Here is a 16,017-nt window from a genome sequence, read left to right on the forward strand (position 1 = left end):
CTTTCAATTTCATGGCTATAGTCACCATCTTCAGTGACTGGGGTGCAAGAAAATAAAGTCTGTCATTGTTTCCATTGTTTCCCCAACTATTTGCCATGAAGTGATGGGATCGGATACCATGATCTTAGTTTTTTGAATGTTGAGTTTTAAGACAGCTTTTTCACTCTCTCTCATTTTCATCAAGAGGCTTTCAGTTCCTCTTCACTTTCTGCCACAAGGGTGGTGTCATTTGTGTATCTGAGGTTATTGATATTTCTCCTGGCAATCTTGATTCCAGCTTGTGTTTCATCCAGCCTGGCATTTCACATGATGTACTTTGCATATAAGTTAAATAAGCAGGGTGACAATATACAGCCTTGATGTACTCCTTTCCCGATTTGGAACCAGTCTGTAGTTCCATGTCCAGTTCTAACTGTTGCTTCTTAACCTGCATAAAGATTTCTCAGAAGGCAGGTAAGGGGGTCTGGTATTCCCATCTCTTGAAGAATTTTCCACAGTTTGTTGTGATCTACACACACAAAGGCTTTGGCGTAATCAATAAAGCAACACTAAACACTGGCAACACTAAAACTAAACACTGCCAATTTTTAAATTATTTGACAATGACTACAAAAAAATATAATTCTGAATTTCCTTATTTACTAAAAGGTTGAATATTTAAAATGTACTTAATTGGCCACATGTATTTCTTTGTTCATGACCTTCCCGTTTTTGTTCTTTATTCATTTGTCCATTTTAAAACCTTACGTTCTTTAGCACAAAATTGCAAAAGAAAATTTTCCACTTTATACTGTTGTTCAGTTCCCAAGTCATGTCCAACTCTTCACAACCCCATGGACTGCAGCATGCCAGGCTTCTCTGTCCCTCACTGTCTCATGGAGTTTGTTCAAATGCATGTCCATTGAGCCAATGATGCCATCCAACCATTTTGTCCTCTTTCACCCTCTTCTTCTCCCTTCAATCTTTCCCAGCATCAGGATCTTTTCCAATGAGTCAGCTTGTCTCATCAGGTAGCCAAAGTATTGGAGCTTCCAATATCAGTCCTTCCAATGAGTATTCAGGGTTGATTTCCTTTAGAATATACTGGCTTGATCTCCTTGCTGTCCAAGAGACTCTCCCACATTAAATACATATATATCAAAATTGTGGGTTTTGTGTCATTCAGCAGTTTTAAACACTGATCAAGTCAATATACTAATAATTTTCTTCCACATATCTGCCTTCAAATCTTGTATGAAAATCTCCCTTTCTACACAAACTTTACAGAAAGACACCTACAATGTAATGATAAAGTCCACAAGAGTAGCAGAACTTCATTTTAAATAAAAGAATTTCTAAACACTGTGACCCTACTTTCTCTATAAAACAAAATTTATACATATGTTTGTAAGAATGTGTTTTACTAAGATCTCAGGGAAGCTTCCCAGGTTTTCTGCAGAGGATGACATGCCTTTTCCTGGGGAGTGATGGGGGGCGCGGGGTGACAGTGGGGAGTTTACTTTTAGCAACCTATGTTTCCATATTAATATATTTTACCAGTGAAAAACACCATCCCTATCCAAAGATTCACACAGGCTATAATTCATTACATTTCTCTCTCATATCTCCAGTTTGTTTTTCCTTCTGTATCTTTTAAATCTGAAATTAACCTTTCATATGTTAATAACTCTAAAAGAATATACTAAACGGTCCATTTCTCACTGACCCAGAAAACCCCATGCACCACACATACTTTATGTGCACACAGGGGCCCACGTGTCCACTGCCAGAGAGCCCCACTGACACCTGTGCAGTAGTCCAACCACTGTACTCAGAGTGTCATCCTCCTGATGTCTTCGAGGGCAGGACTCCCTCCAGGACTTGACCCGCCCACAAGTTTTGGGGGTTAGGTTCAAGCAATTATTCTTTCAGACTGCTTTTCATGTTCAAAATGAAATACTTTCAGGATTTTTGCTCGAAGGATACCAAACTTACTGAAGGATTTGAGGAAGATTCAGCCTTTTTTCAGTATTGATCCTTTCTTCTTGCCAAGTCATGCAGTATGCGGGACCCTAGTTTCCTGACCAGGTGTCAAACCTGGGCTCCACCAGTGGAAATGCCAGGCCCTAAGTGCTAGACCACCTGGAAATTCCCTCAGTACTGTTTCTTCAGGCACACATCACATTCATTTTATATTCATAAAATACACGAGTGCCTGGCATGTTAAAGTCTATTGCTAGATGCTTTCTGTATTTATTATGGCTGCACCACGTTGTCTGCAGGCCAGGGACTGACCTGCATCATAGCACTGAAAGTCCGGAATCCGTCCACTAGACCACCAGGGAACTCCCCCAGATGCTGCACTATATTCTTCGATGCTGTTATGAACGGCATACTGTAGACACATTTCCCAAGGGGTCAATACTAAAATACGAGCTATATTAAAACACTGATATATGAGAGTCCTATTTTGTAATTCATCAGCTTTCACCTTCATTGATTCTTAGACTTATGGGTTGACATCTGAACCTTCCAGAGTTTTTACAAACTGTATTCAAAAAAGTAACTTCTTTCTTCCTTTCTCTGACATCCATGCCCTCAGGGCCCATGTGGCCTGATGAGAGACACAGACAGCAACCCCCACAAATAAATTCCTAGACACACGTGAAGCCGTTCTGAGAACAGGCCGCCCACAGGTCCTGCTCTGGGTGTAGAGTCACGTCTCACCACATCTCAACCTAGGCCCAAACAGAGGCACCACAGTGCTTCAAGGCTGGGGGCGACCCAACTGTGTCATTCAGGTAAATGACATTTTAAAGGCAAAAGTAAACTACTCCTGGGTTGCCAACACAAATATTTTTCTGGCCTATATGGAGAGAATCACCACTAAAGAAATCTACTGTGGTAAATTTCTAGTTTTACCCCCAAATTCTATTTAATCACAGTGCATCTCACTGCACTGCTGGACTGTACTGGTTCACATATTCCAAGGGACTTTCCATCCATGTTTATAAGTGGGTTTTTCATTTTCTATTTTCTGTGTGAACCCTCTATTGCTTCACAAAATAAAGTGAGAACTTGAATGTTTTCTGTGTCCCAGCACCAAAGGCTGTGTCCCTGTCCACAAAGCCACAAGGAAAGAGCACCCTGCCAGTATCTCTGAGCCCCCTGACTGCTGGCCACGGCTTCCCCCACCTCCCCTCCGTGCGAGACCATGAGCGCTGACGTCACAGGGCCAATGGCACACACAGCCTCAGATGCCACAGCAGGGACTCTTTCCAAACCCTGTGGCACATGTTTAGGGACTGCGGGCACTTTGAGAAGTCCTGAGTCCCAGGTCCTATCTAGAGGTGGGAGGGCAGCGCCGGGCAGCAGGTTTCAAGGATGCTAAGAGTCATCCCAACATGCAACAAGGTGAGATGATCACTGGACCCGATGCGACATTTTTCCAAATTCTATAACTGTTTCAAATTCACGATCATGCACTGACCTGGTCTACGTCACATGCCAGTCGAAGCAGCACAGGAAATGTGCGCTTATAGAGCTGGTACATGGGTGGGGGGCCCTGGCCACCGTCAGGCATCTGAGTGGCTTTTCCCAGCATAAACATAACCACGCTGTGCAGAAGTTCACAGGCCGCAACCTGAAACAGACCAGGGGTCCAACAAAGGTCAAGAGCAGTTTGAAACGCTACAGAACGCAGCCTTTAAAAAGGTAAACCTGTGCAGCAGGTAACTACCCCACCCATATATGAACTAACATTAAGCAACACTTCCTGTCGTATAAGATTAATGCTTCTGTTCACTCTGCTCTGGAGCCAAGAGCTGAGAACTGAGACGTAAAAGATCCAGGCACTGGGACGAACACATTCATAAGAGACACAGTCCCACGGTGCCGTATCACAGAACACAGCTCCATTTGTGAGCACGCTTTAACTGTTACTTCCTGAAAATCGATTTTTAATGAACAAAATGTGGAAAGGTACAAATAGAAAACCTTGAGATCATCTGTTTTGAATCTCCCAACCTGAAGAGAGAATCAAGCACAGACTAAAAAATCCCTTCCCAACACCCTGTGCCCTGTGTTCTCTACGATGAAGAATTCTAGTGTGTTAATGTTTTATCATCTATTCAGACTCTTTAGGGTTAATTTCCATTTTCCAAGGGTACCGACTTCTGATAACTGAGCAGATTCCCCATCACTAAGCTAGAGAAAACACAAAGCCCATGAAACACAACACATGTCTCCTAAGGAGCACGCAGCTGACCGCGGCGAGTGACGAGTGAGTACCTTGGTGTGTCTGTCACCCGCAGAGAGTGCCAGCTCTGTGACACGCGGCAGGAACAGGTCCAGGTGAATGACGGGCTTCATGTCCACGAAGGGCACTGCGAAGCTGAGCCTCCTTTCTCGGTCCCAAGCCACACAGCCCCTGGCCCGCTCCTCAGGGGACGCCGCTGTAGGGGAGATGCCGGTCAGCCCTCCTCCCCTCACCGGGATGGCCCTGGCCCACCCCCTCCTGCTCTGTTTATCACACACACACAGCAGCAACATCAGAAACCACCACACGCTGTTTCTAATCTGACTGAAAGTCAGATTATTTTTAAACAAGTCTAATAGTCTGGAATGTTTAATTTTCAATTTTAGTTAAGTTATTCTTCTGTGAAAAAATGATAAATGAACAATACTTTCATTAAATAGTTCCTCTTTAAAACACATATTTTTCTAATACACATTCTAACCGCTGAAATGCCAAAATCACCAGTACATTTAGGATGAAATTTTAAAACTAAAAATACAAATTTTTACTCATCAAAAAACACTAATTCTGATCAAAAACAACCTAAAAATATCCAAACATTAACAATATTAGTATTCAAAAAGGTAACTCTGAATTCCTGACACGATGTTTAACATAAAGGCCTATCCAGCTAGACTCTGCTTAAAAAATGAACAAATGCCAGACCCTGAAGATAGGAACCCACAGGCTTCAGGGCATGGCAGAAGCATTCACTCTCAGAAGACACCGTGACCTGTGTGCATTCAGCTGAGGGGCCCGCATGTCTCAGGGGTTGAGTTACTTTCAGGAAACGTCACCTGTTAGCAGGTTTTTGTTGATCTGTCCCCCGAGACGGCCAAGTACTTGCACTACTCGAACCCGTGTTTCTTCTAAGGACAGCGCTTCATTCTGCAAATGTGGTGACAATGAGAAACAACCTTGAGCTCAAAGAAAGACCCTCTCTTCCACTGATGCCCTCAATGTCTCCTTATAATCCTCCACAGCACTGCCGTCATTTTACTGCAAAAACATGAAAAGAAGCCACAATTCTCCCACTTTTGCAGCCAATGTCCATTTTCTAGGTCAGCAGTTCCTGTTTCCGGAGTCCTGATACCCTTAAAAAGTACTGAGGATTCCCACAGAGCTTCTGTTAATGTGGGTCGTATTTACCAGTATTTATCTTGTTAAAACTTAGCTTCCCTGGTGGCTCAGACAGTAAAGAATCTGCCTGCAATGAGGGAGACCCAGGTTCAATCCCTGGGTCAGGAAGATCCTCTGGTAGAGGGCATGGCAACCCACTCCAGTATTCTTACTTGGAAAATCCCCTGGACAGAGTAGCCGGCTGGGCTACAGTCCATGGGGTTGCAAAAAGTCAGCACAACTGATCGACTAACACTTTTACTTTCCATTATTTAAATACTTATCATTTTATTTAAAAACACTGAACCCATGACATGTTAACAAATGACATACTTTTAGGAAAACTAAGGATATATTCCAAATAAACAACCTCAGGCAAGTGGTGCTGTTCACATTTTGCGTCTGTGACAGACTTCTGGGCTGCGACTAGAAAAGGGAGGAGGACTTCATAGTTTTTCTAGGAAACTAGGGTTTTCTTCGGAGAAGGCAATGGCACCCCACTCCAGTACTCTTGCCTGGAAAATCCCATGGATGGAGGAACCTGGTAGGCTGCAGTCCATGAGGTCACTAAGAGTCAGACACGACTGAGCAACTTCACTTTGACTTTTCACTTTCATGCAATGGAGAAGGAAATGGCAACCCACTCCAGTATTCTTGCCTGGAGAATCCCAGGGACGGGGGAGCCTGGTGGGCTGCCGTCTATGGGGTTGCACAGAGTCGGACATGACTGAAGCGACTTAGCAGCAGCAGCAGCAGGGTTTCCTTTGATACTACTCCAAAACTGAAGCAGTAGTTTCTTAAAGGTTAGTTACAATGTGGCGTGTGAACCCACATGAGGGAAGTTTATGCAGTCTATTACAGTACAATCCGCTTGCTTTATCTTACACTCGGTTTAGGAATACAATGCACTGCTCATCTGGAGATAGTGGTTCACTGGCAGCAAAGATTCTCAGATGTGCTCCTGAAGTGACAGGCCCGCTCTCTATTTCAGAGAAAACGTCAGCCAGACACTGAGCAGCCAGGAGTCCATTGCCATGCTTCCAGTAACAGTGGTGCTCATGGGGGAGGTGGCTGCTCGATGCTCCCTGAGGACAACCGCCAGCGCCTCCTGCCCCAGCACAGGGGATGGTACACGGTGTGTGCTCAAGGGTCGAGGCTTCGTGAAGCTTAAAGGAACCAACAGCCCCACCCACCACTGCACAGTGCAAATAGTCAAGAGTGAAAACAGTTCTGGCCTCGCACTTTGGGACCCCTGGGCCCTATGCCTGTAAAGAAATGTGCAAAACTAGAGATATTCTCAAGAAACTTTATCTTCTTTTACCTAAATGTGATAAAATAATTTAAAATCATTAGACACCACTTCTAGTTTCATTCAAGTCGCCCAATCAAAAGCTGTCAAGAGAGTAGCCCCCACTTGCCACAAGTAGAGAAAAGCCCTTGCAGCAACAAAGACCCAGCACAGCGAACAATAAGTAAAAATTTAAAAAAGAAATAAATGAATTTCTGATCCTATAACAAAAACTGTCAAAAATAATGAGATCAGAGGAAACTTCCTGAAAGCTTGCAATACGAGTTCTAGATATTAAGTTGCTGCTGCTGCTGCTAAGTCGCTTCAGTCATGTTCGACTCTGTGCGACCCCATAGACGGCAGCCCACCAGGCCCCCCATCCCTGGGATTCTCCAGGCAAGAACACTGGAGTGGGTTGCCATTTCCTTCTCCATTGCATGAAAGTGAAAAGTGAAAGTGAAGTTGCTCAGTCGTGTCCGACTCTTAGAGACCCCATGGACTGCAGCCTACCAGGCTCCTCCGTCCATGGGATTTTCCAGGCAAGAGTACTGGAGTGGGGTGCCATTGTCTTCTCCGAGATGTTAAGTTACACTAACTCAATTTTCTCTATTTACATCATTTTTATCTCTTACATTATGTGCCACATCTAAAAAAAACCGGTCTTAAGAAATTATCACTGGGGAAAAAACATAAAAACTGCCATGAACTAAACTCGACAAAATGACCTATTTCAGATTTAATCAGTAAATGAAGCAATCTTATACATCAATATCAGTGTGGCAACTGCTTATTTCAAACAAAAACAACAAGATCAAGACAATAACACGGTTTACATGTTAACACGGTTTACATTTTTATCACTAAACATATACTGAAATTATTTTCATACTGTACACAAATTTATATGTAACGATATTTTAAATGAAGATTTTTACTACTCATGAGCATCAGAATCTGATCTCTCCACTATTTAAGCTAAAGAAAATTTAAGGGTCTCTTACAGATGAAATGTTTTTTGTCCGTTTCAGATGCTTTAACACGTCTTTAGTAAATCCTTTCTGGACAGCCCGAGAAAGCGCCGACACTTCCCAGTTACTCCGGGTCTCATCTGTCAATGGTAAACAGAAGTCAATTTTAAACAGCACTCATTTGTTTAGTTAATAAACACAAGGGGAAAGACACTAGACTACCATACAGAGACATTAAAATGCTAATTTAAAGTATGATTAAAAATGAAATTTCTAGAACAAAAATATTAATAGTGGTCTCAGTTTTAAACACCACTACCAATTAAAAGAAACAGTTTCTTGGAGGGACTTCCCTGGTGGTTCAGTGGCTAGGACTCTGCACTCCCAATGCAGTACTAAATCAGTCCTATTTGAAAAACCAATAAAAATCAGGTAAAATTAGGTCAAAATATAACTTTACTATTGGATTTTCTTATAGTTTTAATCCCTGTTTGATTAAATAAGGTTTTCTTTGCAAGACAATAGATTAGAATTTATAAGAAGTTCAAGATGTTTAAGAGTTCTTCCCCTTGGAGATTTTATAAATTTTGCTAGGATATACATGAGTAAGTAACCTATAAGTAGTTTTAATACCTCAGTTATACTTATGTCCAATTATACTGAAATGAACTGGAAAGATTACAAAAATATCAACCAAATGTATTTTGAATGCATAATATGTAGAAATACCAACACATGTATTACATTACCATTTTAAGATACACATCAAAACTCTTCTATACTTACCTGATAAGGCTGAAGTTTTCAGATATCCATCAAGGCTAGGCAGAATATCCTTATAATAGGGTTGAATTACATGTTTGCAGATATAAACTGACCATTCTTCCAGGGCATTCAGGCCGGCTTCTGCCAGTGGGGCATAGCTCAGGCCCAGTTTAAAAGCCATCTGTACATGAGAACAAATGAGATAATGAACACCAGGAATTTAGTATTGAGAGATGGCTTCTTAAATGACAAGTTTTCCTCTGTCGGACCCATGCGGGCTGGAGAGAAGGGGCACTGAAGCCCCCTCAGGAAGGCCCACCCACGCAGGATGTTGGCAGCGGGTGGGGATGGGGGTTCTGACATGTGAGTGCCGCTGTGACTGCCATGTTTCTCAGGAACCACGACCCCCACGAGTGATGTGCCCACCTGCAACGTGGGGACGTAGGCTCTGACGTCAAGTGCGATGATGTCATGTGGCAAGGATAGGACAAAGGTCAAACAGGAGGCCAGGAGTTCATCTTTGTACTGCTTCATCTTAACTGACACCTTGGCAGGGAAGACAAGGTTAGTGCTATGCACCTGAACAGAGCCTTCAGCTCCATCATCAACTACGGAACATCTGATTTGCAAATACAAAAAATGATCACGTGGCCTTTGACACGATCATGTTCATTTAAAAATTAAGTACTTATCTCCAGCAAAAGTTCATGTGTTGAGTACTTAGTTCCCATCATGTGGAAAAGCTAAAGAATCTATGGACCCTGAGTCATCATCACTAAAATTATCGTGAGAAACCTCAGGGGACTTTGGAAGTGCAGTGACTCTCTGCCAGTGTTTTCAACCCCTCCACCCCCATGTGGATTAAGCAACCCATTTCATCTTTAAATAATATATGATAAGACTGTATAAAGCTTTTGAAAGTTACCTCTTTACCAAATTTTGCAAACAAAGCAAAGCAGGAATGCTTCTCTGGATCCTCGGGAGACGGTTTCTGACTCTTTGGACCAACGCCCTGTCAGATAAAACAGGCAATGAGCTCAGGGAATGATAACCAGATAGTCCCATGTTCTAATCTGGCGGTTCCCACTGGTCCTTGTGAGGGGACCCATTCTCATTCTGCTGAGGCCTCATGCAGAGAGGAAGACACTTCAGGCAGAGGCCCATGAGGAAGCACGTGTGAGGTGGGAGGGGGACCGCTGGCCAGGAGTCCGGGCCCAAGTCCACGCCCCGTGCCGGTCACCTGACGTGCACGCCTGTGAGCCGAGACAGCTGCTCTCAACTAGTGCCCCCGGACGCTGACGCGGCCACTCTCCAACCTTAGGAGCCACCAGATCCCCGGGCAGCCTGGGCACAGCTGCTGAGGCGTGGCCCAGAGGCTCTGAGGACTTGAGTCTGGAAAGGGCGCCAGTGATGCTGCAGGTGGGTGCTGAAGAGCTCACAGCACCAGTCAGATGCTCGCCAGTCAGATCGGAAAATGGGGAAAACGTTCAACGTTTAAACTTTTAAACCGTGTCATCCAACTGCCACTCACATCAGTTTTTCAAAATACAAATAATAAAAGTAGTGGACTTTAAAACTGCAATATGCTGCACAGTATCATATTTTAGAATGTACTTATACACGCTCATGTAATCCAAAATACACAAGCATGTTCAATTCCCTCAAAAACACTTACCTCAAAATACTTTATCTTCTTGGCATTTCTCACGGCAAGAGAAAGCAGTTTGTAGAAACCACTAATGAGTGGCAACCGTGTAGACTGCAGAATTAACTGGTATGAGAAGGAATGTACCCACGGCCCAAAAAATTCTACATGTTTCTCAGGAAGAATCTCCCTGTAAAAACAAATTTAAAGCTTAACACAGAAATCCTCATCATATACTATTTTTACTCCGCTTTGAAATTGTAAGTGATGTAATCAAAACAAAGTCATCATCTGTGGTTCCATTATACACCATTTTCGGGTGTATCTGTACTCTTTCTTTGCTGTGCTGTGTTCTGTGCTCAGTCGCTCACTCATGTCCAGTTCTTTGCAACCCCATGGACTGTAGCCCGTGAGGCTCCTCTGTCCACGGGATTCTCCAGACAAGAATACTGGAGTAGGCTGCCATTTCCTTCCCAGGGGATCTTCCCAACCCAGGGATTGAACCTGTGTCTCCCGCATAGACAGACAGATTCTTTACTGTCTGAGTCACCAGGGATGCCCCCTTATTGTCCTTACCTGAGGCTCTTTTAAATACAATTTAAAAAAAATTTTTTCAACAGCTATTAGATCTATTTTAAAATTTCATATAAGCTATTTTAGATTTTAAGTCCTACTATTTCTTGTATCTACATAAGTGGTTCTCCTATGTCATAGCCAACAATTGATAGTATCTACTCTTAAGTATACAAAACTTTATGAATACCTGCAGAACTCCACCAGGTTGATGAAAGCGGAGAAGTCTTTGGGTTTCGCAGGATGCAGGTTAGCAGCTGGATCTGAGGTCGGGATCACCCAAATGCCAGCAGCTTTGTTTTCATCCTTAAAAATCAGTTGCACCAAAAACACGGTACCGTTCAGTCATTCAACAAATGACTCAGCAAGTGAACCACAGACATGGGTGAGGCTTTGAGCAAGGAATGCAGCAGTGAGGAGGCAGAGATGGGCCCAAAGCTCAGAGTCAGATAAAAATGACAGAACCCTCAGAACATGCTACACCGGAGGCCACAAGGGATGCAGTGAGGAGGAAGAAAAGTGCAAACACAGAAAGAGCGGGGGGCGGGGCGGGGCAGAACTGTGCACAGGAGCCACAGCGCCCAGACAGAGGCAGGATCTCAAAACAGACAGTTACCAGTACTGCCAAGACTTCAAGACGAGAGACAGAGGACCAGTGGCTACTGTTAGGTAAAACATAAACACGTTCAATTTGTGTTTCAGACCCAGGTGGAAATGTCAAACAGGCAGGAAGGAGAGCAAGGCTGGAGACCAGGCATGTCCCGGGAAACACCAACAGAGACGACGGTGACCGGGCGGTGGGTGCGGGGGAGCAGAGACACAGAGACTAGGACGGGCGCTCTGCACGCAGACATGTGGCCAATCACCTCAGGTAGTGAGCACGTCTGCTCATGAAATTACTTTAGACGTGAATAAATAAAAAGCCTGAAGAGTGGCAGGCGACCCCTCAATGGCCCCGACAACCAGCGCAAAAACTTGGCCCTTGACGAGTGCAGCCAAGGCCAGGGCTCTGCCCCTGTAGGACCCCTGACCAGACGGCCTCAGCCATGGAAGCCAACGTGCAAACTTGATTCTAGGAACCACTGGACTCAGAAACAAACTACCTTAGATGACAGTCTCACTACCTGAGTGTCCTGTCTCCTCAGAGGGACAGCAGCTCCAAGCTAGCAACCTCATACCCAGTCTGATCTTTGAGCCCAGCCAGAAAAACGGTGCAGAAACGTGGGAGGCGTGGCCTTTCCTGCCCTCCCTTCTACTATCTCCAGAGCCTAGAGTCCCCCTGGCTATAAATCAGAGGAGCACCAGGGTGCCCAGACCCTCTGCAAAAAGCCACCTCTACACAAAATCAGACTAGTCTCTGCTGTTGCTAAGTCAAGAGTTCTAATCCTCCCAAAAACTTTTTCCAAAAAGTTGCTTTAACTTATTAAACATATAGATTACTTCTTGAACAATCTAATACAGAATATATTCTGCACACTGGGCAATTCAAATATCAATAGAAAAGTATCAATGACACATATTAATGCTGATAAACCAATTTCCTGCCATCCTCTACAAATGTAAGATTTGCTCCTGAATACTGCAGCATGCAGATAGAGCTGGTACAAAAATGATGCAAAATTGCTACTGACAACATCTTCTAACCTCTTGTTCCCCAACACTCTGCTTTTCCAGTGTAAGATCCAGTTTTTCAACGATCTTCAAAACTGATTTTACAAATTCATCATATAGCAAACGATTCAGACTTTGAAGGGAGGAATTCACAAAGACAAATGCTTCATCTGCTAAGAGAGAATCCTGAAAGTAAAGAAAATAAATTTTAAAATGCTGCACAAAACAGTGTCAGTACGAGTATTAAATCAGCATAACATACACGTGTAATTAGGTTTTATGGAAACACTTGTGTAAACTAGAGCAGACTTACCTCTAAGTTTTCAAGCTGTAAAATACAGACACCTTTCGAATTATTAAGACAACACCATTTGAGTCTGACATGACTTACACAGTCACGCAATACACATAAACAGTAGTGAGAAGGTTTAGGCCAACCTCGTCTAAGTATTTACTCCATTAATGAGTGTGTGTGTGTGTGTGTGTGTGTGTGTGTGTGTGTGAGTGAGAGTGTATGTGTGAGAGAGAGAGAGAGAGACGCTTCCTTGGTGGCTCAGTGGTAAAGAATCCACCTACCAATGCGGGGGATGTCAGAGATGTGGTTTCAGTCCCTGGGTTGGGAAGATCCCCTGGAGGAGGGCATGGCAACCCACTCCAGTGTTCTTGCCTAGAGAATCCCATGGACAGAGGAGCCTGGTAGGTTACAGTCCACTGAGTTGCAAAGAGCTGGACACGACTGAGGGACTGAGAATATACACAAGCAGTGTGTGTATACACACATCTATATGCTATATACACACGTTCTGTATGTCTATATGCAAATGCACCTGCATGTACGTATATACATGTGCACTTGTAAACACACATGTACTCACATACACATGCATACTCAGAAGGGACTGAAAAGCACTATAATCTATTATTTCTTTCAAAGTGAAATATTCTACCATCCCAAAACATAGACCAGTTATGCTGTCTTCACTCAAAACAGTCTATGGAACTTAACCTCAAAATATACCTAATATCACATATTAAAAAAAAACATTTTAGTAATACTCCTGTACTACTTTACTAATACCTTAATAAGAAAAACTCCTGAGGTTGTCCACAGGACAGGAGCCATCTACTGACAAAAACTGCTTTTCCTAGGATACCCATGCTCTGTCGGAGACTATGTGAAATGGTGACCAACCTGGCTTGGAGCAGATACTGCAAAAACACCTGCCAGCAACACAGGAAGCAGGAGGGGTGGTTCAAATGGTGACAGAACTGTGCACTGTCTCCATCCTATCACATCACCCTTAAGGAATACAGAGAGCACAGCTCTCCCACCATGATAACGCTGCCACATTTCTGATACCTTGTACGCAGTTTCTTAAGCTAAAATGAGGACTTGGCTACAACTACTCATTAGTTGCAAATGAGTTCTATGACTTTGCTCCCCTAATTTGATTTTTTTCAAGTCTCACTTTATCCTTATTTACATTACTTGAAGTACTTTAAAAAAAAAAAAAAGACCGAAAGTAAAATACGTTTCTGAAATAATTAAGTCTCCAGTGTGAACTATGGAAACTGTAGAGGAGCCAAAGCGCTTCTGTGGCTTTCAGCTGCAGTGTTTACCATCGTCTGGTCACAGCTCAGCAGGCTCCTGAACAGGTCCACATAGTCTCGGTAGGTGGGCACTCTCCACTTGCCGGTCCTGGCTTCCCCCAACGCTCCAGGGTCCTCAGACTCGGGCTCGGCTCCCTGGCGGGAAAACAGACAGACAGCCACGCTGAGGAGGGACGGAGAAGAGCGGCACTGCCGTGCCTCCCGATGTGCATTCTTGGAGCTAAGGGAGCTCCGGGCTGAAGAATGCAACTTGGTTGAGGAAGACAGCACGTTATGAAAGCACAATTAAAAAGCTGGGAAAAAGTCACCATTCTCTAGGACCAAAATAATGATGCACGAACTAAGCTTCAAAACAATACCCAATAATTCAACTCCTCATACAGATCTCTCATCTCATCCTATTTTCTCTAACTGAAGTAAACTTAAGACAAGCCTCCCATTATATACTAAGTATTTTGTCCTAGACTTTCAAGGGGAAAATATCCTTTTGTAAAAATGTAGGTACAGTAATAAGGTTATGTTTAAGGATGTTTCACACCCAGAATTTTATTTATCTGAAAAAATACTTAGGTATTACATCCTACACTTACCAAAATCTAAGGCATTTCTAATAACAGAAAGGCCATTTTTTTTCCCCCAAAAGAATTACCAATCATTGCAAGTAATTTACACATTTGTCTGCAATTTCGAACACCTGAATATAATATTAACATTGCATTTGGGAAAGCAGCTATCACCTACTATAGAAAGTAACGGTAATTCTTTTAAGTGACAACCATCCTATCGGTCAACTTCATTAAAAAAAATCTTTCAGGCAATCAAAAAGGCCCCTTTTGTATATTTACAGACTAAAAGTTCCAGCAACATCTCTAACTTGCAAGGTGACAAAAGACTAATTTTCAAAGCATATATTCAGAATTTACCTTTTGAAGGATCACTGGCTTAGAACATATTCTGATTAAACTTTGATGCACTAAAAAAAGAAAATAAAAACAAAAATGAAAAATTACACTGAAAAATACTAAACTCTCAACAAACTGACAGCCATTTGAATATACAGTACCTCTTGGTTTTTTCTCTAAGTTTGCTAACACCTTTAATTTTTTTTTCTTTTTTTTAATGTTTAATTTCAAATTTTAGACTATTAAGATTCAAAAGGAAAAGATGAAGAAATTCAAAACACTAGAGAAAAAAAGATTTTGGTTCACCAAAATATTAGCAGTTCTACAAGAGGCATCAAAAGACAAAAAAGAATTTGGCAACTGGATGTTCTTTATCTCAAATAACACGGTAAGATTCTTCATGCATCATCTCAGGAGTAAACTCCAAACTCACCCATAGCACCAATGCAGCTCCAGAGGATGGGCCCCTTCTCCGCCAGGGCCAGGAACAAGCGCACGATGGCCCTGCAGCACACCAGCTGCATCTTGGGGCTGTACTGGGGGAAACTGTCCATCTGCATGACCACGAGGTGTTCCAGGACCGGCGAGTGCACCTCAGGAACCTGCAGGGACCAGAGCACACGCGGGTCGGGGCTGCGGCAACAGGCACAGCAGACACAGGGGGGCGGAACCATGAAGAAGCGGCTTGTTACCTAGGGGACTAACTCCTCGCTGGGACCGCCTGAACACAGCGGAGTAAAACTGTCTGCATGACATGTTAGCTACGATTCTATCTCAAGCAGCAATCCTAATCTTTTAGAAATATGAAAAGAGTAACAGATAGCTTTTCTGTTTTGGAAACAAATCATCAAGTTTCATGACAAAAACTATACCAAAAAACTGTACAAGGTACTAGCTAAAGAGGTCACCTTGGTCATACTGGTGCCTGAACTGACTGTATGTAACTCCCACTGCATCAAACCAGCTGAAGACCTGGGCTAAACTCGCCAAGCCCGTGTTCGGCGGGCCACCCTCTCACTCACGGCGTCAAGGTGCAGCAGGACACTGGCCACAGACTGCAGGAAGCTGGGCAGCTGGTACACATGGTCCTCGGCAGCGTCCGCCTCCATGAGGAACAGCTGCCGGCACCGCTGGATGAGCTCCACGAACATCAAGTCCACGTCTCGGGCATTCACTGCCTTGCACGGCTGGAGAGAGGTAAAACCAGTCTCCATCAGCCTTATCCACCTCCGGGTGATGGCACCTAAGGTGTCTCATTA

At 43.4% G+C, this 16,017-nt stretch overlaps 1 protein-coding gene across 1 annotated transcript in view; it reads right to left on the minus strand.

Moving 5' to 3' along the window:
• Positions 1–16,017, minus strand: part of PRKDC (protein kinase, DNA-activated, catalytic polypeptide) — a 131,138-nt gene that overhangs the window by 99,404 nt on the left and 15,717 nt on the right. The window contains exons 12-25 of the mRNA XM_010838939.1: positions 15,781–15,945; positions 15,192–15,360; positions 14,780–14,829; positions 13,866–13,991; positions 12,279–12,431; positions 10,825–10,940; positions 10,092–10,251; positions 9,342–9,428; positions 8,843–8,962; positions 8,438–8,597; positions 7,685–7,791; positions 5,074–5,164; positions 4,270–4,433; positions 3,470–3,622 (exon numbers count right to left, since the gene is read on the minus strand). Of these exons, the coding sequence (XP_010837241.1) occupies positions 3,470–3,622; positions 4,270–4,433; positions 5,074–5,164; positions 7,685–7,791; positions 8,438–8,597; positions 8,843–8,962; positions 9,342–9,428; positions 10,092–10,251; positions 10,825–10,940; positions 12,279–12,431; positions 13,866–13,991; positions 14,780–14,829; positions 15,192–15,360; positions 15,781–15,945 (1,821 nt within the window). The remainder of the gene's footprint in view (positions 1–3,469; positions 3,623–4,269; positions 4,434–5,073; positions 5,165–7,684; positions 7,792–8,437; positions 8,598–8,842; positions 8,963–9,341; positions 9,429–10,091; positions 10,252–10,824; positions 10,941–12,278; positions 12,432–13,865; positions 13,992–14,779; positions 14,830–15,191; positions 15,361–15,780; positions 15,946–16,017) is intronic.

This window comes from Bison bison, unplaced genomic scaffold, assembly GCF_000754665.1.
Source record: "Bison bison bison isolate TAMUID 2011002044 unplaced genomic scaffold, Bison_UMD1.0 scf7180017864108, whole genome shotgun sequence".
In the NCBI taxonomy this organism is placed as follows: domain Eukaryota; kingdom Metazoa; phylum Chordata; class Mammalia; order Artiodactyla; family Bovidae; genus Bison; species Bison bison.